The following is a 27,978-nucleotide window of genomic DNA, read 5'->3' on the forward strand; positions in this document are numbered from 1 at the left end:
TGTTTAGCTCCCAATTTAAACGCCGATCATGAACACCTTGGCCAAAGGAATATAGCACGATATGACCACAATGCAATTATTTAAATTATTTTTCAATTATAGACCCCCATTGCTGTCGGACACTCCATAAAGGCCTTAGCGCATGTCCTTGCCAAAGTATTAGGGCACGAAGTTTGAAATTGGAAATTTTCGACTGCCTTGCCAGACGAAACTTACGCGAATTATACTTATATCTACTTACCGACTTATTTTTAGTGCGGAGTGGCGAGCGGAGTGCAGCCAAATAGCTTCGACGGCCTTACGAGCATAAATATTTCAGTCGACTCCCGCTTGCTAGCTGCCGTTTTCAAGAGCAAGGCAAGGTCCTTGCAGCTCGGCAAGCGAGGGCAAGGGAGAGCATGTGGGGTAAGGGTAAGTAAGGACGAATGTGGTGCCACCTTCTGGGGGCGGGTAAGCTGGTCAACAGGTTGCAAGTGAGCGCAGCTGAAACTTTTCGAGAGTTGCCAAAAAAGCAAAATTAGTGCCCGTCCGCTGCCGTGGCCATGAAAATTCAATTAGTTGACAGGCGCTAATTAGTAGCAAATTGAAAGCTTTCCACTTGTTGAGAAAGGTTTTTTGAAAATGCCACACGGCCATTGTCCAGGCATACAACACACATGGCTCACGTGCTAAAAGCTCCGCACGTGTCCTGCCGCACATGGAAAGCGGTGAAAAGTGGGGGAAATATAGTGGAGGGGCGGGGAATTCGCTGGGAAAGCTTTCACTGCTTTCACTGCCAATAGCAACAGCGTGCCCCAAACACGAGCTCCACGAGCTTTGGCCGACTCCAGAAACCAAAAAATCCTTTTGGCCAACAGTTTGTTGCTCAAGCTGTTCCCGAACGGACGTCTCCCCCAGAATCGCTCGCTCCCGACAGTTGGCACTTCGATTTAGTTTCGGTTTAGCTTCGATTCGGTTTCGGCCAGGAGTTGCTCTATAACTAAAAAAAAGAAAGGAAAAGAAAAGAAAAGAAAAACCAAGGAAAGGAAAGAACAGAAACCAGTTTGGTGGGGAGTTGCTCCCTAAATTAAAGGAGTGGAAATTCTTTGCCATCGTAGTTGGCCGTGTGTGTGCGTGCGTGAGTGTCTACATATTTGAATAACACAGCGATCAAAATTCAGGAAAACCAACAAGCCAGTATTAAAACGGCGAACAGGGAGTGAACTTCTTTTCGGGGAAAACAGGCTAACTAAGCAGGCCAAATCAGTTGCCAACTTACCTTGTTACCACCAGTCCGTTAGTTGGCTGTGAAACATGCAAAGCCAGCATTAGATTGTGTCAGCCCACTGACTTTAAATGGCAGGTCAAGACGGCTACATGACCAGCAGAAAGCAGCGGCCTCAAAGGTCTTAGGTCGGTGAATAACTCCGGCAGCATGCACTTCCCAAAGGAGCGTCTGTGGCATTTAATTAACACAGGACATTAACTCATCAAGCGTGCAAACTCAGCCGTTTTGTTGGGCTCGGGTCGACTAAGCGACTAAAATAGTAAAATGGTTAAATTAAAGGGAATGCTACAGCACATTCCTTGGGAAAAATTAGTTAAAAGCCGAGTTGAATCTTGTTAATTTAAATTAGCTTTACTAGCTTAAGTATTGAAGAAGGCACTACCATTAATTAGAAGTACATGTTACACGGAAGTCATGAGAACCATTTGTTCAAGACAGAAGTATTCTTATTATTTCGCACAATTTAAAAGATATGTTTACTTCAAAGACTCTTGAGCTAAATAATATTCAAATATTGAAACTAAATTTTATTTTAAATTTTTATCAAAACACATAAGTGTTTTATAAATTGGGCAACACCCACAATACACATTAATGATAACATTTTTTTTTAATTGACGAAACTCGTGCCGTTAAAGACTTCCGCCTCCCATGGCTTTGTTAGCATGCGAGCTGGGAGAAAACTGCCAAATCAGCTTTGATTCGAGGTCAGAATCCAAAAAGTTAAAAGGAACAATGAGCTCCGTTTGACTCTGGGCTCCTTTGACTCGGAAATTCTATGGCTAAGTTAGAGAGATTTCCCCAAGGCTGTGCCGCCATCGCCATTCACACAACTATTCGCAGTTTTGTTAAGAGTTTAGCGAGACTATTTTGGGCGGAGCATTCAAAGTGGAGCCAGGGGCTAAGCCGTCCAAGGCCATCTGCATTTCAAATGACCAACGCAACAATGAAGGCTGAGAATCTACAAAAGAGGAGTGCCCCTAAAACAAAAACCCAGCAAAAAGCAGCAACATCGCCAGTGACAATAACACTGAACAGAGAATTGTCGCATGCAGGGTGGGGCCAGCACACACACATTCGAAAAGGGGGGCTACTTAAAAACAGCGCACACATGACGTCATTAAGCATATTAAATGAGTTTACAGCGTTCTTGCACACCGACAAAAAATGGGCATTAAAATCCCGGAAACGAGATACGTTCGCCTCGAACTTGACATTTTTATAAAAATAAACAAACAAAAATGTATTGGAAATAATAACCTTATTAATCCTAAGGATTGGAAAACTTTTTTTCAATATTTCGTGTTCTGTGTGCTCTATTATTAAAAATCCTTAATTTGGACAAGAATTGTTCTTTAAAATCAAAGTAAAACATTTAATTGCTAAATGTACTAAATGAATGGCAAAGTTGCACGCGTATAACATTTAACCGGAATATGTACATTTTTTTCTGAGTGTCTTGTTGCATGGCGCTTAGAGATGAGCAGCAAAACGGTAAAAGGCCATTAACAAACGCCTAATGGCGCACTTGAGACACTTTGCAGCCAAGGGGGCGTGGTCGGTGGGCGGAGGGCGGAGGGCGAAATAGGGTTAAGCTGATAATGCGAATGGATCTGCTGCGAAAGTCGCCCTAAATGGCCAGGCGGGCGAAATTTCCCCTTCCCCTTCCTCGTCCCGTTTTCATTTGCTCACTTGCTGCGCTCGAAAATTGAAGTATTAAATATTTATCCAGTGCACGGAAGAAATCACATTACCTCGGCAATGTGTCGCGGTAATATACAAAAATGGAGCCTCTAATGCATATGTGAAATGATCAACCAAAGGGCCATTTATCAGCATCCCCGAAGTGAGCTGGGAAAAGTGTAAAAATAAGCAAGCAACCTGCAACTAACAAGCAAACAACAGCCATAACAATTTGTCAAGTACACAACCACACACCCAAAAACACAAAGCAGGTGAAAGTCCAAATAAACGCGCGCGTTTTAAAACGCCCCAAAGCAGCGAGAGGCGGGCAAAGGATTATCGCGATGGCAAGGACCACGGAACTGAAGCTGGCTATGGTGGATCCTGCGAAATGGTAAGTTGATGTCCCACATTACCGCCACTGACCCTCTGTCGACCCAGAATCCATGTTTTGTTCAACAGTGATGTCGATTTAAAAAACATTTTATTCTTTTATTTGTATTATAAGGCAGTGGTATGATTGAATTAATACAAGTGTGGGAAACAACAATTGGTCCTGCAATCGCAAATTTGGTATTTCTTCCTCAACGGTCTACCAGGCATCTCTCCTGCTGTTCCCCGGCTCCTCTGCTCCTCGGCTCCTCCCAACCAATCAATATTATCGAGTTAGCTAACGCGAATTGCAAGTTGGTATCCGTGTTCTTTGGGGTTTCTGTGTGCGGGCGTGTGCTGGTGAGTAAGTGTTGTCTGAAAAAGCACGTGGAGTTTATAAAATATGCAGGGCAATATGTACATATTTAAGCATCCCGGAGAGGCGGAGCAGCTCATCCGAGAAAGAGATGAACATGTCAAAGCCAACGGCCATTGCTTTTGTTTTTTACTTGCCCACGCGTACGGGAGCCATATGTATGAGAATATTCCATTTCTCGTACCTTTCAGCTGCCGTATTTTTCATGGAATCACATACATATGTGCTTGCTGAAGATTCCATTCGGCAGGACGAAATCTGCTCAGCTCCTCTCAACGCTCTTAATTTAACTCTGTTGTGCCGTACCCCGGATAATGAAATAATAATCTGTATTGCCGGTAAACAAGCAGTAGTTTAATGGAGGATTAGCCAGAAATGTTCTTTGATGAGCTTAATGGACTTGAGGATAGGCGAATAGCTGGAGATTTTCCACTTAGGAGCTTCAAAGTGATTTAAATGGGGGATTAACATTTGCTTTTTGTTTAATAGCTTATATGGTTTTGAATGTCTTAAGCCAGCTATCTGCTCATTGTTTTGTATTATTTTAATGATCAGCAAAATTTAAGCATAATTTATGTTCAAATTCCCAAATTACTTATAACATATAAATCAAGCTCTATTTAAACAATTTAAGTTCAGTAGTGCTATACTATGTCCTCTTCAAGTTAACAGTTTATATAAACAAGTAAGAAAAAGTTGTGTCAACAATTTAATCGGTTTTTCGTTGAAGTGGGATTTACATAAGTACAAAAGCCCCAAAACCTTTACGACCACCCACAAAAAATACCGTGATAACAGACAACAAATAAATATTAGCATTCAACAGCTTTCATTTGAATACACATTCAAAGTCCGCCACCCATGAACATAAATCGGCTGCCATTGTGGCATGTAAATCCATAAGGCAGACGTGAACATCCCGAGAAGATAGGATTCCATTCTTGTCACTCCGATTGGCGTAGTAGACACGGGGAAATCTGATACCAAAACACGTCGAATCTTTTGCCCAAAAATAGCTGCAGGAATAAATAACTGGAGCCGCGGAAAGAATGTGGCTTTGTGCGGGCCATGGAGTTGTAATTAAAAGGATATCCATATTCATTTCGTGTAAGCAGCCGCAGGGAGGCAAAAAGCGTGGCATGCACGTCGAAGGACGTAAAAGTGTATTTTGGAGAAGGGCCCGAGTGTGGCATGTCGCTTTGTGTATTTGTCAGTCTGGCTGGAACGCCACCAAAGAATGCTGACAGGAGCATTCCTGGTCCCTGCTTTCTGGTCCTTTCTCATAGTATGAGATGGCTACGCGATACTGAGAGCAACATAATCTGGGTGCACTGAAAGAAAATATGAAAAACGCAAATCAAGCAAATTATAAATCGGTTTGGGGATGACTAATTTTGCAGTAAACAATAGTCAAACACTGCTCAGCTCAAGGACTCCTAGCGATTTTCGTCTATCCAGTTTAAAATATGGTTAGAAAATTTTTTTTTTTTTATATGGTTTCTAATTAAATGTTAGTAGAAAGATATCTTAAGTTGTGTAAAAAGTATAAAAAGAATGGTTCAGCAATGCCCGCTTACAATATACTTGATATCCATTTGTGGTCCCAAGCCAGTAAACTATATTCTACTATAAAGATAGTTCGGGTAGCCTTAATTTTCAGGCTGCCGTCGTTAATGCGACCCGCTTGCATATTTGTTTCACTCGAAAGCATCGAGGTCTGCCGAGGGTCTGGGTTTGGCTATGGGCTTTCTGTCGGCCTATTTTGTGGCCGAGGCTTTGCATGTTGCAAACAATTTTCCAAAGCAGCGGCAGCAAAGCGGCAAAATGTTCGTGCGACTAATTTGTGAAAAAAGGAAGAAAGCCCGGCCATGCAAAAACAACAACGCCAACTGGCACGAGACGTTAAAATCAACGGTCCGTGTCCATTAAAAACGGGGCCAGGAGGCAGAAAAAAAAACAAATATATTATAAACGCAACTCTCTGCGTTCCTTTTAATGAGAAATTATCACAAAAAATAAACATCAGGAAAAAAGGCGAGCAAACGGCGGCACACTTAATGCCCCGAATGAACTGGTCGGATATATACCATATACGGGTGTATGGTGCACAAACAAGCAGAACAAACTTTTCCGACAATTGGTAAACACACAAAGCTAATAAAAAAATGTAAAATATTCAACAATTGGCAAAGCTTTTAAGAGTCTTACAGACGCTCCTGATATTGAAATGTAAACCACGCAATTTTTCCGCCCCACAGCGGGCGCCAAAAAATATGCTACTCAGGACGCTACAGAGAAAATTATGGGGGTCGTGATAAAGTGGGTGGAGGTAAATAAGTGGCGCATGTTGAATAAAATGAGCTGTAGAAGAAGAAAGTTTAGTCTGTTTTCAGGAATTTGAAGATGTTTAGCCACACTACTTCAGCGAGGAATTAATTTAAAAGGAACGGCTAAATTATTTTTTTGTAGATTTAATTATAAGGTGAGATTTTACATAAAACAACAAAGAAAATTCATATACCATTTTTTTTAAAATTAATTTTCAACATTGTGCAAGTATTTGCCAAGACATTGTACTTTGCATATGTACTTAATCAGGATATAGGCCCTAAGTACGCGTTTACCATCAATCAACGCACCACCGCCGCCCATTGAAGTCGTACATTATCTATGAAGGTCGACCAAGCTTCACTTATAAATAGCCAACTCAGGAGAGTTCTATACGCTGAGATTATGACCAGGGCTGCGGCCATAAATTACGCAGCCAGAACAGAACTCACGCACACAGACAGCATCGACTGGCTTAGGGAAAATCCTCGCTTTTATAATGAGCATAAAGGATAACCACAACAAAGCCCAAGGCCAAGCGGAAGTTGGAGCTACTTACGAAATATGCATAGAATTATGATCTAACGAAATTGCGATTTAATTGAAATGAATGAGGAGCATACAACTTTTTTGTAGCAAACGCAAAGCAAACACCAGCGGGGGAACCAACTACAAAACAATACGTAAACATTTCAATTATGTCGCTGCGGCTGAAAAACTTTTTCGTGCTAATTAAGCTCAATGGGTGCTCAGAGTGTAGCTTCAGTTCCAGTAATTAGCCCGCAGAAGTATAAACAAAGCCAGGAACTCGAAAGCAAATGAGCCGAGTCCAAATGACAGGGAGAAGGGGCGGAAAATGGCGGCAGATGGCAAGAACAATGGTATCAGGCCATTTCCGGTTTGCTCATGTGTGCTGTCGCCTCCCACCGCCAGGGGGCGCACTAGAGCTCCGTTTCCGCTGGCCCTTAGCCCACCCCTTTCTGCGATTGTGTTGGTGCTTGCCTTCGTGTGGGTGTCGCAGCAACAGTTTGTTGCTTTGTTTGGCTGCTTGTTTGCCAAGACAACGACACGCTTATAAATTTTTAATTAAATTGTTGTTTTTCAGTTTGTCGCCCTTGCTTTTGCTGTTTCTATTTAGTGCTATCTGGTCGCATGAAGTTGCATTGATTGTCCTGTGCCTAGAGCCCGTATCCTTTGTTTGGTCATGGGGTCACTATGGCTAGAGCAATCGCCTGTTCATATCCGATAGCTTCTACGGGGCAAATTGAGTTGTTTAACCTGCAATTGAACCTGGCCGAGGGATTAAGTGTTAGAAGTCCGTTACGCTTAACCTTTGTAACGTATATCGGGTTGCTCCAAAGATGATATTTATGGCATGCCCTTTAGTTAAACAAATTGCGCTTCCAGTTTATGATTTCTCTTCTATACTTGCTTATCCTTAAGTTCTGTAAGTATTTTTTATTGGTTATGGTTTAAGGAAGCTAAAATCCTGTATTATGATAATATAGATAAAGCTAAAATCATGTAGCAGAGGAGTAAGATCATATTTCATTACCAGCACAACTTGCTGACGCTCATCCCTCCGCTTGAAGAGCACTGGAACGTACACATGTATACACCATTAATAACAAATTTATTATGTATTCCCTATCAAAGCTCAACCAAGAGCTGTAGGCAAAGCCCCATCGAGACAATTTACATGTCTGAACGAATTTTTGTTGGGCTTGCCCATGACAAATTAACTTATTTAGTTGCGGCAGCAGCGGACTGTCGTACGAAATAATTTATCAAATTCCTATATAAATTATTGATGTCCTCGCTGAGGACCGCGCTCCAGTGTGTGGGTGTTTCTGAGTAGGTGAGTGGGCGGTGTTGCATGTGAGCTGTACATGTGCTCACGCCCACACAATATTTTCTCCCTCCTGCTGCACGGCAAATAAATAAAAATTGCCGTCAAGCGTAGGCGTAGTGGCAAATGCCAATCACGGGCATTAAGTTGGCAGTTTCGGGGCTCCACTCTGGGTTGGAGGTGTAATGAATCGGGGCCAAATGATAAATGACACTGCAGTCGAGGGCCCTCAAAATTAACATAATTTTCTCCTTTTAATTGGCTGATGGACACGAAGTGCACTCGAAAAACATCGTGCATAACAGGTGTAATCTAATCTATTAAACGACATGTAGGCTAAAGGCTCGTAGAACATAAATTACGCATCCGCAACGTTGTCCAGCTTTGGCATATGATAACGTATAAATATCTATTATCGTGGTTTTTTAAGATCACACATCTATTTCTTCAAGTGTATACAGAGCTATCATGGTTGTTGGTGTCGGCTGGGCTTGTTTGCGATGGTGTTGGTTAGTGTTGCTCCTGTTTCTATTGCCGTAGCTTCTGTCGGTGGCAGGTAATTTTGCATGCAAATAACTGGAAATTAGTGTAAGTGCTGACTGACATGCCACACACAGAGCGGCAAAGCCAGAGCCTGTGTCTCGTCCTCGCTCCTGGTTCCTGGATCCTTAGCACCTCCCGCCCCGCTGGCAAGATTCCCGCCGCCTTTGGGGAGTTCTCGTCTAGGTGAGCAGCCCAAGAAAGACCCAGAGCAAATGGCGGCGACGGGGATAAACAGACGATGGCACAATAAAGTGGCAACCGCTTAGGAAAACGACTATGCACTGCAATCGAAATCAATTCCTGGAGTCAAAGTCGTTTTTAATTGAATTATTGAATTGTACGTTACTAAAATTGTTCTACAATTGTATGAATTTGTTGGTAATGGTAACAATTATGTTTTTTTAATTTATAATATTATATTTATAATATTAATATTACTTTAGAACCGTATCTTGACATTGCGTGCGCAACCGACTCTTGATTACATGTCTTCCCTTATATGGCGACTTGTAAATTTTCCGCTAAGTGTGCAAGGCTCACATGCAGCTCCATGTGGGCGTTGCATGGCAGCATATCTAAATCGACTTGCCACCCGCTGCCAATTCAACTTTCCCCTTCGCCCCGCTGCTCGCTGTCGTGGAAGATCAGCGCTGTAAAACGCCATTAAAATGCAATGAGCGCTCAAACGTTTTATGCCACGAGCTAAGCTCGGATATAAAAGTGCACTTGGTTAACTCGGCGGGTTGTAGGGGAAACGGAAGTGAAAAGCGTTGCTGTATAGATGGTGTAAACATAATTATGTTTCCTATCATAAACGAGACTGGGTCGGGTTTGTCTGCAATTTTTAACAGATTTTATTATCATAATTTATCGCTGCTCCAATAAGAAAATGCTCCCTACATTTGGCTTGACTAACAGCAATGCTTATTGCATTCATAAAATTTGCAGTACTTAGTAGTGCTGCAATAAAAGTTATGACATTAAAGTAGTCATGAGCTGATGTTTATTTATTATTTTATTTATTCTTAAGATACTGCATATGTTATTGGGTTTAGTTGGGCTTAAGGCACCTATGTTCTTTCTGTAACCAAAAACGAAACTTTTTGCAGAATGCACCGAATGCTCATTTCTCTGTAGCAAAACCGACATTGCTGTTCTAATTAATTGTATAGCATATTTTTGGGAGTATTCAATTCAGCTAATATTGTCTTGGGTGCTGACATTGTAGTTCTCTCTTTTTATGGGGCTTATAAAGGCAAATTCCTTTTAGTTTGTTTTGTATGTATATTAACCTAAGTTTGTTATGTAATAATTGTAATGGATTGTGGATGAAAAAAGCTTCCCCACTAAGACTTTTGAGCTATAGAAGCAGTACTTGCTCATGTTAGATATTACATTTAAAAAAGATAGTTACTCTGAGCAGATTACCGATTTTTGTCTTCTGCAGCGCACCAACTTGAAACGAATCATAATTGGTTGCCATTTCTGCTTAGTGCTTATCTCTAATGCTCAAAGATACTTTTGGTTCCAGTTAGAACCATGGGTGTAGATAAATGTAAAATATCCAAAGCATTTTTTAGGAAGGGAATATGTCTGTGTACCATTGAATCACCATTAAATGACTTAACCATATTTACTAATGTCAACGAATTTCAGCTCTGTGTAAATTTAAATTTCATAGTATGATTATATATCCATGAATAAATGATCTATAGAAAAATTGTTAGCCATACACACTAATGACACCCGTGCTTGGAAATTTTCGTTTTAAAGTAAATATATTTAAATACAACGTGATTTTACGGGATTGGAAGTTGAGAACCAAATTTTAGGAATCTGAACAATTCCAATAAGCATTGAATTTGTAAAAGTGATCTACTAATATGATAATAGAAATCGATTCTTACAGAGAGACTGAGACATAGGCATTAACTAGTCCGGTCTTTTTCCATATAATGTGGTTCACAGCTATTACCATTTTAGTGAAAATGAAATTTCGCCATTCGTGAATCGACCGCATACAGAAGAAATTAGTTACATTTTTACAACCGAAATGGTCAAACGCATTTTAATTTGTTTCCTGCTCTTCCTAGTAAACCGTTTGCATGCAAGTGATTTCGAAATTAATTTGATAAAGCAACTGAGCAGAGGTCGGTTGTCCCGGAACTTTGTGTTCTCTCCATTTGCAGTTCACCAGGCTCTCGCACTCCTTTATCTGAGCAAGGATAATATCAAGGACCACCAGTTGGAAAAGGCCCTTGAATTAAACGGACTTCATCAAGAGGAGATCTTGTCCTTTTTGGGAGAAGCTCGGGAAAAGGCTCTTAAGGAAAAATTTACTTTGGCAAATCGAATTTATTTTTCCGGGGATTACAATGCATCACAGAATATTACGCAAATTAGCGAACAACTCGGCGTGGAGGTGAAAAATATGACGTTCTCCGGCGGCCACAACTCAACGGAAGAGATCAAGAACTGGTTAAATAAAGCCATTAACAAGGCTGGATTCAATCTATTTGGCAAGAAGGATATAACCAACTCCACTCGAGTTGTGGCTGTTCAAGGAATGTCATATTCATGTGTGTGGAAACACCGAGAAAAGGCGATGACAAATAGGTTATTTAGCTATATACGACCAAACAGAAAACCCTTTGTCTATAAGGTCGAAATGATATACACCGAAGCACCGATGGAGTTCTTCAACGAGGATCAAGTTCGCGGTGTTATGGTCCCATTTTCTAACACCGATATCGGAATGCTGGTATTGCTGCCAAGGCCACGTTATTCCACCCAGCAAATACTGCAAAACCTGGACAAAATTTTGAACATTAAGTTGCGAGCAGCGGAGAAGACGCATCTCTTCCTGCCAAAATTTAAAGTCCACGAAACTATAGATCTTAATTCGGCGCTGAAAGCATTGGGCATCAAGGGGTTGTTTACCAACGGGGATATCAAAACTAAGTCAAATGCTGCGAGTTTTAAGCAGTATAATTCCCTGGATGTGGATCAAAATCGAGTGTTAAGTAAGTTAGCTTCGGAAGTGCGCCTTCTTAAACTAATCCTGACAAGGTCGTTCGATCAACATATGTAGCTGAAAAACTAATTTCAAACTGTCATTTCAGTGACTATAGATGTGGGCTCCGACTTCGACGATCGAGTCCTATATGTGAACCGGGGCTTTGTGTTCGTAATCAAGGATCAGACCACCATTTACATGGTCGGTCGCATGGACTCGATTTGACAGTGCGGTTGCGGAAATTCACAGTGAAATGTCAGCTGAGTTGTAAATTAAATTAACTCGAATTAATCCAAGCAGGAGCCGCACAACACTGAGTTTATTTCGGCCATTAGTCAGAAGGTTGGTGCGGGCTTATCCCGCGAATTCCCCGATGGCATTGTTTACAACGTTGCCGCGCATATTAATTGCCTGTTTAAGCAAATTGAGGCCACAAAACATCAGCATCAACGTTGTTTTTCAGCTCCTGTTCCCTTTTTAATTTTTTTTCTGCTTTGTGTGTTTGGTGCCCCGTGGCATTCCACAATTACTCGCGATTGCGGTGCCACCGAAGCCAAATGCTGACAATTGCATCATGGCAGCCGAGTGGCGACCCTCCTCGCAAGCTGCAATTGCATAAATTATAAGACTGGGGCACCGGAAACCGACGCTGATTTCCCACCAACCCAGCGGTATGCTACCACAAAGACATCGACGGCAGCCCTCTAAGTGCCGTTCGCTCTGCAGGACTCGAAATGCACGGCATTAAGGATGTGGAAAGTACCACTACCACGACCTCCCGGTCGGTCTCCTGAGCTGCAACACACCGCTTTGATTTCGGGTTAGCTGTCACTGGTTTTAAGGTCGAATAAACACAGGTATCCAGTGTCGCAATAAATTATTGAAGTTCCTGGTTACCCAACCGTTTCTCTCCAACTATTAAACCGTGAATTTAAAAAAGTGGTTTTACTTTGGTGTAAATAACACATAAGTCCAAACCATAAGACTTTAAGAGCATATTTTCAAATGCAAGTAGCTAAAGTATATTTTATAACTTTAATGGGCTCTCAATTGGCAAACGCAAAAAGCAATGTTTGTCTTTGTAGGGGGTCTTTCGCAATTGATGAGTTAATGGACAAGAACTGTCGAATAACAGGAGCATTTATAAATTAGTAAAATAATACAACACACGGTCCATGGCTCATCAGAGAACAATTAACCCAGAAAAAACTACCCCAATTTGCGGGTTTTTTAAGTTGTTACACAACATGACATTGCTCATACGCCCCGTTGGCCGTACAATCACAACAAACTTGCATGCACCAAGTGCGTTCATAGGTTATAATAAAACCGATGGCGCCTACGACTCACATGGCCAGCAGGAGTTCCCGGTCATGGCAACTGCTATTTTTCCCGGGGTGATTGCTGACACGTACAGCTTATAAAATGCAACAGAGTGCAGCGACAGTGACTCGCCACCACCGGAATGCGCAGCGAATTCCAGAGCCAAGGGTCGTGGATGACAAAAGAAAAGCATTAAAAAGGTGGATCAATTCAGATTGGCTCAGCTACGGGAAAGGTCAGATATCTGCCACAAACTATGGGGAAAATGTAGGAAACTATGAAAACAGGGGTTTCCTTTATAGTACACCGTATAATCACCAATCCCCGCCTCAAACAAAGCACATTTTCTAAAAAAAACTAACCAGTCTACATAAGAGCATAATTAATTTTTTAAATTTATTTTGAATACAAAAAGAAACGGAAACTTTAAAAATATTGCTGGCCAGAAAAGCGCTTCAAAGTTTTTAGCTTCGAGCGTTGCATTTGTTTTACTATAAGTTCACTATAAAGTTCTTGTGACAAGTGGTGAAAGCAGAACGTTATCTTTGTTAATTTACCCAAAGTAGAAGTTTACAATATTCTTAATGGAAACTTTGAAATTATTGATTTATATTAAACAACTGGTAGAAGCCGTAGCAAGTTCCCAGTAAGCGTGGAAACTCTCACCTAAATAATTGTTTCAAAGTGGAACGAACACAAAGTAAAAGTCGTGAGAAAAGTCAAATAACCCACGAATCGGAAAACTTTGATGAGAACAAATGGAAACAATTATAAGGCAGACAACGAACGGATACTGCTACTTCTCATAGAATCGCTCCCTTTGTTCTCGCACTTCAACTTTATCCTTGGCTTTTTCTTGCTCCTCCTCTGCACAAAAGTTAAACTCACTTAATTGAATTGAATGCCAAACATCGACGTCGATGAGGATGAGGATGATCATGATGGAGGCAAAGTGCACTTGAGTGCAAGTTATTCAGCCAGCTCCTCTTGCAGCTGGCAATATGGCAAATGGATTTTGGTAACAATTCCTTAGATTATAACTGCCTGCCGTTCGAGTCAAATGGCAAAACGCAGAAGGAAATGAGGATGTGTACTAGCGTGTCAAAACGGCATAAACTAAATCACATTTTAGCCCATTGTTTGTTGTGGGGACATGGCAGAAAAGGGCATAAAAACGATAACCGACAAGCGCATAAGAAATGGCAAACGTTCACGGGGGTTGAATATCGGAAAATCTTTGTCTAGGCATTAGCATTAAATGAATTTTACGGGTATAGCTACTAAAACAAACACTTTTCTAATAATTTCGATGCATTATCACATAAGTCAAGCCACGAAGCTCAAACAGCCTTGTAATAATTATATATTAAAATCAGAAGTGATGTACAGCGAATAAGAACACTTTATGGTACTTTATTATCAATTAGTTTTCAACGGTTTCTATAGCACCTGAATTATACAGTCGTCCGATTTTATAAATAGTACATGCACAATGATATATTGCTTACAAAAACAATAAGTACAATTTCGCTATTTATTTTTCGATTTTTCACTGCGGCAGAAGTAGCCTAAAACAATATACCTTCTGCAAAGGTGTAAGAAGTACCAAACCTATGTAATGTCCGAAATGTGACAGAATAAACATCAAGGTTAATTCGATGTAATATGTGGGAGCTTTAGATTTAGTTTGGATTTTTCACATGACTCTGAACCATCGGCAACTCTAGCAGTTCACAGAACCCCCGATTTCCTCGCCAGCATATCCACCCACAGCTCATTTAACACATTGACTTTTGGCCTATTAACACCGGGACACAAAGGAAGGGTGGTCAGGTTCGTGGCGAGACCAGGCTGTTTAACTAATGGACTGGGCATTAAATCGAATACGCTCGTTATACACCTGACTTCGATTATAATCGATAATGATTTGTGTGCGTAAGTCAGGGGAGTCAGTCGCCACGTGCCATTACTTGCAGATTATAGTAGGTGCACATGTTGATTCGGTTTTCTCTGCTCAGGAAACTAAAATAGGGTTTTTTACTCTTCACTAAATTTGAGTAAACAGCTACACAGCTACGATTTCAAGGCAGCTAACAGAAATAAGTTAAGGAACACATAAATTGATTTCATATTTAATATTGGAGCTTTAAATCACTTCTTGTAGAAGAGTTCGTTCCGCATTTGTTTACTTAATGTGTGCTCCCACATTTTGCGGCCATCGACTTCGGCTGCTAGTTCTTTTCAATTATAAACTTATTTGGCACATTTCAAATGCTAAACTAGAAGCGGTCTGGCAAATTTGGTTCGCCCGACAATTTGTGGCTGCTCCCTGGCGAAAGTTTCGCCCTGCGAAAAGTCGCGTTGTGCTACGCATAGAAATTGAGTTGCCCCCATTGTTGGCCCCATTGTTATTGTTGTGGCCACAAAATGGTTGGCGCACAACAACACTTAAGCTTAAGTGACTGCTCGAGACTTTCTCTTTTCCCCCTCTTTTCCCATTTTATTTTATTTTGGCGAGAGGAGCGGAGAGTCCTTGCGACTGCGTGACCGGAAAGTGTTTGGTACTTCCGGCTGCCGCAGCCACCGAAGCGGCCAAAACCACCGCAGCAGCCAAAACCGCAGCGGAAGTTTTGCCACGTAGACAATAACACCCATACAAGCGCAGTTACAAGTACACGGCCACGAATACAATGACAGAATGGACGAGGGCTTCCACCTTCCACCTATTGAAACCGAAAGCATTGAGACCCAATGAATTTTGTATGCTCTGAAAAAAATATTGTGGAAAAGAGTGGCAGCTAAAAAAATATATTTTCAGTGAACGCAGCTATTTGTTCAATTTCTGTATTTTTTGGGTTTCTTTTTAACTTGGTAATGTTTCTTAATAGAATTCTTATTCATTGTGAACAATTCCATCATTTATAATTTGCTGAACAGTATTGGTATCTCTGCCTCTCCGTTGTAAATTCCAGTCGCCCTCTGAAGAGTGTTAGGAAAGAGCATTTCGAATTCAGTTAAATATTGGATCGCAGGAAAACCCGCACAAAGGTTATTCTAAACAACAGCTGTTATTCCGAAAACAAAGTGGATTTTCGAAAGTGGAAAGCGACAAATGCGGTCAACAAAGAACGGCAAACCCTCGCCGGACACAAAAAGCTAGCGATGCGATTCGGATGCAGATACAGTCCTCCAGAAGCAGATTGCTCATAGGCAGCGGAATGTCACGTTCCGACCGTAAAATGTGCTAAATTGTTAATTCGGCAAACATGCCATAAGCGAAATCGAGTAACAACAAAAATCCGGGAGGAGTGGGTCAGTTTTCGGGCATCCCTTTTTCATTTCGCTGCCCTCGCGATTTTATGCAAGCTCCGTCTTGGGAGGAAATACCTGTGAAGGTGAAAAATAAAAGTTGAGTTAATTGCTTTTGCATAAAACAGCCGCCAAGAGGCAGAAAGTCAAAGAAAAAGCTGCCGAGGAAGACGAATGTTGAATGGGGAATGGGGAATGGAGTGAAATGAAACTCAGATGAGCTGCCAGATGAGTTGGTGCTCAATTGAGTGGAACGATTTTTCATCCATTGGCTTCCCTTTTCTGAGAAACTGTTCGGGAAAGCTGCGGGAAAACTGAAGGAAGTCTGAGAACAAGTTTTAAAATGTGCAAACTTTGAAGCGCAGCCAAATACACAACGATGGAATAAAATCAATGAAAGCCACAAACTCATTTTCGCAAATGAAATTCAACAAATAAATTTTAGTTAATTTATTAAAGCGAACTCATTGCTTTTCGCAATAAAAACATTTAGGTAATATAAAAAGTACTTGTTCTTATATTTCTTCTGCAAATAATTCTAGGTATTCATTAGACCACCACATGTGCATTTGTTAGATCCACACTCTTAGAAAGAATAATGACCTCTAGTAAGCATGTAAGTTAATTCTTTGTAAGAAACTAACAACAAAGAACTAATGCAATCAAGTGTTTTGCGTTTGTCAACAATCTCTGCCAAATCATGATAGAGTAAGGGTCACTCTTAACCCATTTCAGTTGTCAAGGGCAATGTGTAAAGCTGTGCGTAAGCCAAATAAATTCGGACTGGGGTTAACGGGTCCCATAAAGAAGCCTTATAAATGAGGGTACGAGCGGTTCTTAGCAGCTAATAAGTACCCCAAACAAGTTTCTTAATCCCATACCCATATCCCAGCGCACTTTCACGACTAGGTCAACGAACAGGTTGACAAACACTGAACCCCTTCTGAAAAACGCAGCTGGGAATCCATTAGGGTCCAGCTGGCCATAATTCAAATACTCCTGTGCCAAAAACAATGGCTTGACTTCAATGAGAGTTGAACGACTCGCACAAAAAAGCGTAGAAAAGTTCCCATCGAGAGGTAAACGACTCAGTTTGCCCGACAAAGTATTCTATAATATTTTACACATGAAAGTTTAGTGCCGCAGCCAAAAAACCAAGAAAAGGTCCGCAGCCCGGACAAAAACACATTGTTGGCAGCACGGGCTACATAAATAATTTCCACCACACACTTACTCACCAGCCGAGTCCTGGCACTTTGACTAAATGGTGTGTAATAAAATTTAAATTGCTTTTGTCTGGATTTTCTTTTAGTGTTGAAGTTGTAGTGGCCTTTGTAATGGAGGAACTTCCTCATCTAGGCCAACCAGACTCTTTGGTCTGCCCTCTTTGTCTTCATTAAAAAAATATATGAAAAATATTTTTATTCTCATAATTTAGAAACAAATTGATAGTTAAGAAGTATTTTAGTACTTACTTAGTATTTTGAAGAAGACTATTGTTCAATATAACAGGATATTTAAGCTACAGTCATGTAATAAATTCAATTCGACAAAAAAAAGGTTTATATACTTGAAGCGAACTACAAGTTCACTCAATGAGCATGTCATGCAATACCGAAAGAATACCCAGCATTTCAGTAAAGCGTTTAAACGGATTTTATTTACATTGATATACTTACTGAAAGGGAATCAGGAGGTGTCCCAATATATTTTTTGAAACTTTTAAAGGGGCTGGCCACTCTCGGAAATTGCCCCACTGTGCCGGACAAGAGCCGCACATTTCGGCATTTATAACAATTGCCCAAATTGCTGCTAATTAAATATGATTTAGCTGGCTGGTGGCAACGTCTGTCTTTGGCTGAGCTGTCAATATTTGTCAGGAAGCGGGCGATAAAGCGGCCGTGTCCTTACACTCACACAGACGTGTCTGGGCCTGGCCCTGACCCCTGACATTAGACCGTGCAGGGAACTGGCCTCGGGCAGCCAAATTTGTTTATAATTCAAATAGCAGAAAAAAGCGAGCTATGCAACAGCAGCGAACATTGTGGAATTGTACAAAAACGGGGCAAGGAAAACACGTTAAGCAAACACGATAACGATACTATATAGATATGAGAAGGAGCCAGCAAGGACAACAAGGACACTGCCGAAACACAAGCAGGCAAATTTATTTCAATTTAAAAATTTTGGTCACGCTCAACACAAAAAGAGAGTTAAGCGAGTAAATCTAGAGGGGCAAAGTAAAATTGGGGGAAGGACGCGCGCCAACTGCCATTTGTATAATTGCTGTCGTGATGGAGGAGCAGTCTCTGCTCCTGTCCTCTCCCAGCCCCTCGAAGATGCCCACTTTATGCCATGACACGCTCCAAGGACGCTTGACAGCAAATGGATAAGGACATTATCATCTGTGGACAGGGGGCTTAAAAACGGCAATATGAAAACTAGCCAGCTCGAGGATAAACCGGAGGCTAGATGTTATTGAAATTTGAGATGAGCACTGGTCCTGCCAGAAAAACAAAGCAATCTAAATTGGAGTTCAAAGTGCAATTGACCAAGGATACAACAGATGCAATTTATTTATTGTTCGAGCAAATAACAATTGTTGTTCAAGCGTAAAATCCGGTTAATGTATTTTAAATTTATTTTCCTGCTTGTCTAAGTAATTTGAGATAGACATATTGCGCAAAAACCAACACAATACTTGCTAGAAGAAAAACGTAGTTTAATTTCAGTGTGAGTTTTTCGCCTTTTAATTCACTTCACGCCGCCATCTCCTTTGAAATATTTATGCAGGAAAACGAGCAAGCCATCCAACCGTCGACGATTTATGTCTGGGAATTACTTGATATGCAATGGCGATTCGGAATCGCAGACGGGCAGTTGAGTGCCGACAAGGCTGCCAGTGCATATACTCGTCTACGAGTATTGGAATGGTGCTATAGGATATAGCTATATAGTGCAACTTGACTGTCCGGGGCCTTGACAATGGCAATGAGACCGTCGCACTCGTGTGTTGACATCGATTGACAAGGTGTGCGGGTCGAAGGCCCAAGGCCAGCTCCACCACCACGGCAAACTTTTTCCAACCGAGTTCGAGTTCAAGTCGCTGGGACAAAAAACAAACGTGAATGTCGTTAAGTTGAGGCAACCCACGTGTTGTCCTTGCCGGAGCGACGGCTATGTGCAACAAGCAATCGGAGAGGCGTGGGGCTGGGAATCGGCTCAGATGTCCCTGTTTGTCTATATGTTTGTGAGTGGTCGGATTGTTGTGGCTGTTGGAAACGGTCACTGGTGGGACACACAATTTTCGGCATCCTTGAGGCAATCAACAAAATTATAGGGAAAATGGGAAAAGCCTGCAACAACTTTTGGTCACAAAACCTAATAAAGAGGCTCATTTAAATCTTTGATTTCTATCAAAGAGTAAATCAAAAAAGTAAACGAAAAGGAACACCGTTTTATAGAGAACTCACAATACATTATCCCATTAAAGCGAAAAATCAAGGTTGCCCTTCAGCAGCCATAAATAAATCCGTGGCACACTAATTTATCACTTTGCCGTTTAAGTAAGGCCGCAAACACTAAATTATCGCACTCCGGAGACATTTACCAGCATTTACCAGCACTTTAGAGTGTCAACAACAGCCATCAGCCATCAGCCAACAGCAAGTGATGCGATCCGCAAGGCGAACTTAATTCAAAGTAACGAATTGAATTGCTCAAACTAATTATCGGACCTTCCACCGCAGCTGGGGCAACATGGGGCAGCATGGATCCGAGGAGGGTCCTTGAGGTTCCGGAGGGGGTTCCGGAGAGACCCCGGAATCGTGTCCGTGTCCGGCGACTGATTTATGCTCGCAGGCGTCGCAAAAGCATTCATCCATCGTGGCACCAACAGAATATCCTTCAACTTGACCACCATGAATGGGAAGGAGGTCGGTTCTTCATATTGCGGTTGCCACACTCACACACTCACACTCACACACACACATGAATACATGGGTGAATGCGAGTGTTCGAAATGTCCTTGTCAAGCACTAATGGCGTCGTCGCCATCGCCTTTGTCCTTGCCAGCGTGTTAATGTGCGACAGTTTCCTGCTCTGATGTTTCCTTCCAGCAAGCTAAAATCGAATTGAAAGGCTGCATTTTAAAATTCCCTGTTTGCTTGTACCAGGTAAAGCAATTGAAACCTGTTTCCGGCACGCCGTGAATCCGATCCGTCTCCTTTGCAGAAACGAATTGGGAGCCAGGACATCTGGTGTGCTGGCATGGGGTCTCTGAGGTCAAAAGAAACGCTGCATTTGCTGCTGCTAGACCGCTTGATTTATCCTTTTCTCTGACTCGTTTCCTCTGTTTTCCCATTGCAGAATTTATGCCTGTGCAGTTTTCCATCGATTTTCGTCTTGCGCCACAACGGACTGGGGATGAAACACCAAACACATAAAACGGATTTGATATTCAAAAAATATGCAGGTAAAATACGTGCCGACTTCGAGGGTTAGGGTGCACCTACTTATAAACACTTAAACCTGAACCAATTATGTTTTTATTTTTAAGAACTTAAACTTATATTCAAAACTTGTTGGATTTTATTGCATTAAAGTTTTCATAATTTGATTTATATTATTTTTTTCCAACCCGCATGCATTGCTCACAAAATAACATATGCATATAAATAACAGTAACATAAATATGCAGAATTTTTAGCGAAACACACATTAATTGTAAATAGGACTTGTGGTTCGATTAGCCAGCCACGATACATATTCCATTCTTTAAAAACACCATTTATACCATTTATGGCTACAGTGCGTATGCGTGATATACCCAGCAAGGTAAATTGCCTCTCGTTTAAATAAGGGTTTAAAGGTTACAAAATACAAACATATTTCGTATAAGCCTGAACCATTTAAATTAAGAGAAGTATAAGTTGATAAAAGTGCCGTCAGGACTTTAAAATACGCCGACAATATTCCATCGAAAGCAGAAGAATTCGCTTTCTGAAATGGGGCTTGCCTATAAGTTGCAATATGGCACATTTGTACAAGAATCACCCTGGCCACATGCTGGGTGCCCCATGGGAGTAGAGCACGTGGAGCACCGAACTGAACGCCAAACAGCGAATAGAGAACACCGAATGGCACACATCGGCGACAAACAATGGCAAACAATGGCTTCTAGCGACTGCGGCTTATCGCCAAATGCAACATGGCGGCGGCCAAGTCACGTCTCAGGTGGCTCCTGGCGGTTGATTCTGCTGTTGTGGCACGGTAGTTGCCATTTGTCAGCGGAAAACAACACACAAGCCTTTTTAATACAGACACACTCGGTGAGCTCAAACAAGGGGCAAGTGCTACAGTTTAAATTGAAAAAATAATTCGCGAATTTGGCCGTGGGCATACGAGGTCGGTCGATGATGATCATCATGATGGCGACGCTTCAAATGGAATACTGTTCTGTACAAAGGGATGCTGCATTTCGCCAACGCAAATATTTATCGGCACTGCACGAAAATGTCAAAGCGAGGGGTCTCCCACGCGAGGGCTAAAATTAAATTACTCCGTGACCAGAGAACCTGTTGCGGTCAATTAATTTTAAATTAGCAGCAGAGTTTCTAAATTATTGGGACTTTGAGCCGGAAATGCCTCGCATAAACAGCGAGAGCTGCAAGTGGTTGAGTAATTAAATTATGCACATTCGCCGTGCCAGCAAAGTGATTATTAGAAGTGAAAAGTAAAGTGGAATTTAAATATTTTTAGAGAGTAAAATTATGTAACCCTAATTTTGTTTCTAGAACAGTAAGAACTAATCTCCACACCAGCCACGTATTTTAATACATATACTACATTTTTCATTAACAACAATACCGCTACCCAACCTATACACCAATCGATTATAACTAAATTTTTTATCAGGCATATTCAAAATAATTCTGAAAATAACTAAAGCTGACATGCATTTGTTGTCATGACAAGCTCTTGATTTTCCGCACCAGAAAATTATAAGACACTTATTAATCTGACGAACTTCATGAACCATGCCAATTAATGCCTTTCATTTATTCAACTAATTGGAATATTTTATTTATTCGCTTGTAAATATGAGGAAGCTAGTACCTTTCAAAACATAACGCAGAACAATGACGAAAATTAATAATTAACTGGTGTAATTAATTATCACATGTAATATAAAGCGGAATAATATAGAAGAGGAATAATAATTAGTTATTGTGCATTATTGCCCCATTTAATTCGGTTAATAAACGGTCAATTCTTTCAAATTAAACGTATTTATTTAATTGGATTTTTAATTATCAGAGGAAAACGGAGACGAAATAATACATTGCAAAAATACCTCAGGTGAAGTGCTCTCGTTTTGTGTACATCCAAAAAGAGTTGATTTCCCAATGATGCCAGCCGTGCAAACAACACTAATGAACACCCAAACATGGAGAAATTGTTGAAAAGCCAATTATTCAATTCAATTCGCGTTTCCACTTGCAGAAACAAGAAAAAAGGCGCGAGCTGCGCCTGAAGCGATTCTGGCGCTCCCCCAAGACCACATCCTCGGAGGACTCCAATGGCTATGAGAGTCCCACGAGGACGAAGGCGTCCAGTGCCGGCGGCAGCAGCGATGCCCAGAGATTCAACCACCTGCACTACACCAGCCTGTCGCAGGGATCGGGCACCTCCTCCTCGGCCGGCGGAGCCACTGCATCCGGAGCGGGGGCGCCGTCTCTTGGGCAGTCCGGCAACAACAAGCCCTCCTGCTCGCTGCCACTTTTGCAGGTGTGGCCCAGCCAGGTAGGTCCTTGTCTCCCCTTTTTGATTTGGTTTCCAGCTCGCAGTGGCGGAAAAACACGTTCCAAGTTCCGGAAGTTCGGGCTAACGTAAAGCATTTTATTAAATTTTATACAGTTTAGAAATCACTTAACTTAACGCAGTTTACAATCGATGTTTTTATCTATTTCGAAAATTTAACTTTATAAATGAAGAATCCTTAGAATTTGGCAAAATAATAAAATATTTCAAAACATTGAAACTCCCACATAAAGTTGTTTTGGAACGTGTTGTTTTCCCAAATGCGAAATATAGTGTGGCAAAGAAAATGTAGACCAATATATGTGTTTTGGGAAAAAGCAACCGCAACAGCTTTGAAACTTGGGGCTTTTTAGTTTTATTTTTTATGAATCTCTCGCCAGCGAGCGGTTTTTATGCTGTGGCCAGTGGTGCGTTTTTGCGTTAATTCGTTTCTCCGACTCTCTATTTCTTCCCACTACACCAACACCACCAAACCCCACCTACACCACCAAAAAACCCCATCACAACCACCACCAAACACCACCACCTCCAAACACCAACACCCGCCTAAAAAACATACATACCCCCCTGTGTGTGCGTTGCGTGTTTGGTTCGGTTATGGTTTTGGTTTGGTTCGGTTTGATTTGGCTTGGTTTGGCTATGGATATGGTTTCGGATTGGATTGGTTTTGGTTCTGATTCTGGTTCTGATTCTGATTCTGATTCCGATTCCGGTTCGGTTTTGATTGCTGGTCTGCTGTGGTAGCCGCTCCTGCGCCAGGAGGGCTTCGTTCAGTTGCGTCGAAACAGCGGCCCCGAGGGTCAGCGGGTATGATTTCCATTCAGTTCCTCTTTTTCCAGCCTCTCTAGTCTGCTCCACTTCTTCTCTACTCTCTATCTTATACATATATGCTACTCGTAACTACTAACTACATAGATTTTTGCATGCCTCGATTAACTATTTTGAAGGAGCCTCCAACGAGCTCCATTCGTTTTTGACTACTAACTGTATAAATCTGACCACAGTTCCCTTCTTGTTGAGGTTATTTTGTGTATTCTACACGTCTTTTTAACCTAGAATTCGATACTCATGTAATTTTATTGGGAATTCTTTCGCTAAATTTTATTTGGTTTTTCATGCACCATTTTTGCTAGGGCTGGTCGACAATAGCTAAGAGAATGTGCGTGTAGCTGCCATTTTGCTGTATTTTGAATAAATATGTAATTATTTATTGGAATTTGCAAACAAAATACTTGAAAGTACACAATTTTAACAAAATTCTTAAATACACCTCTTATATTGAAGTTCAAACTAAATTAACAAAATTCTTTAATACACCTCTTATATTGAAGTTCAAACTAAATTAAGCTTACTTTGAAATTCATTGGCCTTTAACACACTCTTGTCGACCAACCCAAGCTCACCCACCCCAAAATCACCTTGTATAATTAAATCCCACGACACAACACTTTTCCCTGTATAAAAAGGCAAGCCCCACCACGAACTACGTTTTTGAACCACCTAACTAACCAAGTCACCTCTGAGAATATACCACTCTTTCCGAAAAAGCAGCGAATCCCACACTGCACTTGAGAACCGGCTTGAAAGCTCCCCGAATCCCCTACGTAACTCCCTGAATGATTCCTTCCAGGATGCAAATAAAGCCTATCTCATATGTAATCTGGACTCTTGCAGGATTCGCCGCGCGGCGAGGCGGATGGCCAGTCCTTCGTGTTCCCGGCCATTGTGGAGACGAGTGTCAGCAGTCCGACGGCCGTGGCCAGCGGAAGTGGCAGTATCGGGAGCACCAACCTGAGTCTGAACGCCAGGAGGAGCAGCAACCACCTCAGCTTGTCCACGGACCGGCGGAGTTCTCTGTACTGTGATACCCTGCACGCCGGCGACTCCGGCATCGACTCGGTGCAGGCCTCGCCCTCGCCGAACGCCTTCATAGCTCCACCGGGGGTTCACAACCTGCCGCTGGGCCAGACGGGCGGCGGATCCTGCCACGTGTCGCCCACCAGCACGCCCACCCAGGGATCACCCAATTTGTCGCTAGGCCGCAGGAGCATGCGAAACAGCATTTGCGTGGTGCCCAGTGGAAACGGACGGAGGAAGTCGAGCGCCCTGCTGCATCCGGACCACGCCCGGCTGTTCGCCCTGCGGATGAAGCATGCGGCCGCCCTGGAGAGGGCACAAACCTCTCCGGACCAAACCTCCATCGAGGACGCCAACGAGTTCCACGACAATGGACTGGCCACCAACCTGCGGCTGTGCTCGGCCTCCTCGTCGACGACGTCGTCGCTGACATCCGTGGCCGCGGTCAGCCTGGGCGGTGCCGGTGGTGCGGGTGGTGCGAACACGACCTGTGGCTCCTCCTCCGGCTCCGCCTACGCTGTGGGCGCGGCGGGCGTCCAGCAGCGCGTCTCCGATCCCTGGCTGCAGCCGCAATCCGATCGGGAACGGGACTCCCGGCACGACGGCAGGCGCAGGTCCTCCACGATGACCGCTCGCTACTCCTTGTTCGATGCCCTGGACCTGGAGTACGTGCTCTTGAGGGCCGCTGCCCGCGGTTCCGTGGGTCCCTACAGCCTCAGTGAGTCCATACACAAGCTCACCTTCACCCAGTCATTGGCTTTCCCGGCTCTGGCCCGTGGCCTGGCCACCAAACGGCGGAGGTCGGCTACGCACACCAGCTCACGGCCCCTGAATCCCCATGAGTCCGGTCTGAATACCTGCGCCAAGGTGGTCACCGCCGTCGTCCTGGTGGCCCTGTCCTTCATGGTGTTCCTCATCGTCTACAAGTTCGTAAGGACGTGAGGTTTGCTCCTGGCCCCGTCGCCAGAGCTCCCAGTCACATATCAGGCCAACTACGGAGCGGAGGAGGGGTCCACATCGGAGGGGTCCTCCATCATCTCGTCGGCGGGCCGCAGTCTGGGCAAGCACATGTCGGGGTTCAGGAGCAAATGGGGTCCACGTGAGGCCGACTTCGAGTGATCTTCGGGAAGATCGTTTGAACAGACATAAGAACACTGGTCGCCAACATTTTTGCTACTCGGAAAGGATTAATAAAGAAAAACGTTTAATAATATGACATATTTCCTTGAAAAGTACCTACGAAAACCATTTCGTTTTGGTAAAAAATGGCCGACTAGTGACGTTTTTGTGATAAATGAAAGCTAATTTTTCCACAAAAGAAAAGCAACAGAGAAAAACAAGGGTGGAACATGTGCATGTAAGTTAATAAAATAAATAAAAGGCTTAAACACTTAGTAAAAACAGCTTCAAGAGGCTTGCCAGAGTTTCATCAAATTTATAATATACTTATGAATAATATTTTTTATAAATATAAAATCGCAGCTCGCATTTCCTAGGCTCCTATTTAGCGAAGATTTTTGAATGGAAATCCAAATCCAGTTTCATTGTTTGCAGTTGAAGTGCCTAACTAATTTTAATCGAACTACAAATTACATTAATAATCGCTTAATTTTGTTCTCTTCTTAAAAACGAATTTAGAAATTGGCAGCTGCTTGGAAAAAGAAACTGCTTATGCGCTGCGGTAGTCCAAATAATTTTCCAGTAGATAACTTTTTTGAAGGAAAAATAAAACTGGTGCAGGAAATTGAGAGGACATGCATATGATTTAAACCTCATTTTATGGAATTATTTTATATTACTTTAGAAAATAAGTTAAAGAGCGTTTAAAAGAGCATTTGGTTTTTTAAGGCATTGTTATAAAAATTCTATTTTTCCATCTGCATTTCAGTTCTTAAGTTGATTTTAATTATTTCTTTAAACTCGTTTTGTATAATTCAAAAAATTGTATTCGCTTGTATATGAAAGTCAATTGAAAACCCCGTAAGCTGGTTATTGTTTTATAATTGTGCTAAACCGATTTGTTAACCACTCCTCACAAGATCCAAAACACCATGTTAGAGTTATATAATTGGCTTTAGAATTAAGGATTAGGAAATTGGCAGGCGAATAGGAAACTACAAACAAGATGAATTTGTACTGAGTTGTTAAACGGCTAGATGATATATGTAGATGATATGATATATATGGAAATCCAGGCATATTTAATTAACACATTTATGGTAGCTATATATAGTTATACAAGCAAATATATATGTACATATATGTATACATGCATTATATATCTGTATATGGGTGTTTATAAATTTATATCTAAGCGGCTTAAATGTGACAAAGCACTTGCTGAAATACCAACACAAACTCTCTACTCTTAACTTGCTGCCTTACTTTCCTCTAGTGAAAATAGTTCAAAATATTGAAAAGATTAACGAACGAGCCCCGACTAACAAATTCTTCATAAATTGCTGCCTTACTTTCCTATACGAATAAAAATAAAAATGAAATAAACCTTTTGAAGAAACCTCTTTATCTCTCAGAGCTTTTTTCCTATTTCCTCTACGAGCTTGGCCTACCAAAGAACCTAAAATGTGCAACAAGAAGCAGGCACATTTTATGTAGAGTAAAGAATTATATACTAAATGTAAAGTTAAATATACGATATTAATATTAAAGCTGGCTAATGGATACATATTTTGTTGCATAAGTATAAGTTATTCCTTCCCTTTCTTGCATAAATTATTTCTATATTTGTCGATGGCATTCATCAATATTTATGCATAGTTTTATGACCTCTCCTTTTTCATTACGATTGGTGTGCAACCAACTATGGTTAAATAAAAATGCATATTAAATGTCACAAAACCAGAATGGAAAGAAATGAAAAACCAACTGTAACCGTAACTGAAGTAAGTTGAAACGTGCAACAATAAAAACGAAGATATTTTCAAATAAACCATTCCATTTGTGTTTCGCTTCCCTTCCGTTACTTTTCCCAGTGGCCTCGCCGAACATTAAATTAAAAATGTTACATTTTCAGCATCGCATTTATGTCTCGAATTACCTCTGGCTTCCGGAAATTGCAGATAACTAATTAAGAGTGACGTGGCTCAGAAGGATCGAAGATAATAAGGATGGGATGGGGACTTATCGAGAGCTGCCCTTTTCTGCACAAGAAAAAGGGAAATACCTGAGAAAATAAATGCTCCTGATGAAATCGAATTAAGAAAATTTGAATC

The 27,978-nt window shown here is 41.7% G+C and overlaps 2 protein-coding genes across 3 annotated transcripts; both read left to right on the forward strand.

The window, feature by feature from the left end:
• The first annotated feature begins 855 nt into the window (after nt 1-855).
• On the forward strand, nt 856-27,695 carry LOC6534979. Of its 2 annotated transcripts, XM_039373908.2 has the most exons (6): nt 856-1,117; nt 3,000-3,344; nt 20,435-20,540; nt 22,571-22,870; nt 23,633-23,695; nt 24,563-27,695. In XM_039373908.2, the coding sequence occupies exons 3-6, from the start codon at nt 20,535-20,537 to the stop codon at nt 25,685-25,687; spliced, it is 1,494 nt and encodes a 497-aa protein (XP_039229842.1). In that variant the 5' UTR covers nt 856-1,117; nt 3,000-3,344; nt 20,435-20,534; the 3' UTR covers nt 25,688-27,695. The 2 variants fall into 2 exon arrangements, with proteins under 2 accessions (XP_039229842.1, XP_002095649.3); XM_002095613.4 differs by lacking the exon at nt 23,633-23,695.
• LOC6534978 (accessory gland protein Acp76A) lies at nt 10,402-11,742 on the forward strand. The gene is made up of 2 exons (XM_002095612.4): nt 10,402-11,441; nt 11,541-11,742. Exons 1-2 carry the CDS (start codon nt 10,472-10,474, stop codon nt 11,657-11,659), a joined length of 1,089 nt encoding a protein of 362 aa, XP_002095648.2. The 5' UTR covers nt 10,402-10,471; the 3' UTR covers nt 11,660-11,742.
• Nucleotides 27,696-27,978: the final 283 nt, after the last annotated feature.

This window comes from Drosophila yakuba, chromosome 3L (genome assembly GCF_016746365.2).
Source record: "Drosophila yakuba strain Tai18E2 chromosome 3L, Prin_Dyak_Tai18E2_2.1, whole genome shotgun sequence".
Classification (NCBI taxonomy): domain Eukaryota; kingdom Metazoa; phylum Arthropoda; class Insecta; order Diptera; family Drosophilidae; genus Drosophila; species Drosophila yakuba.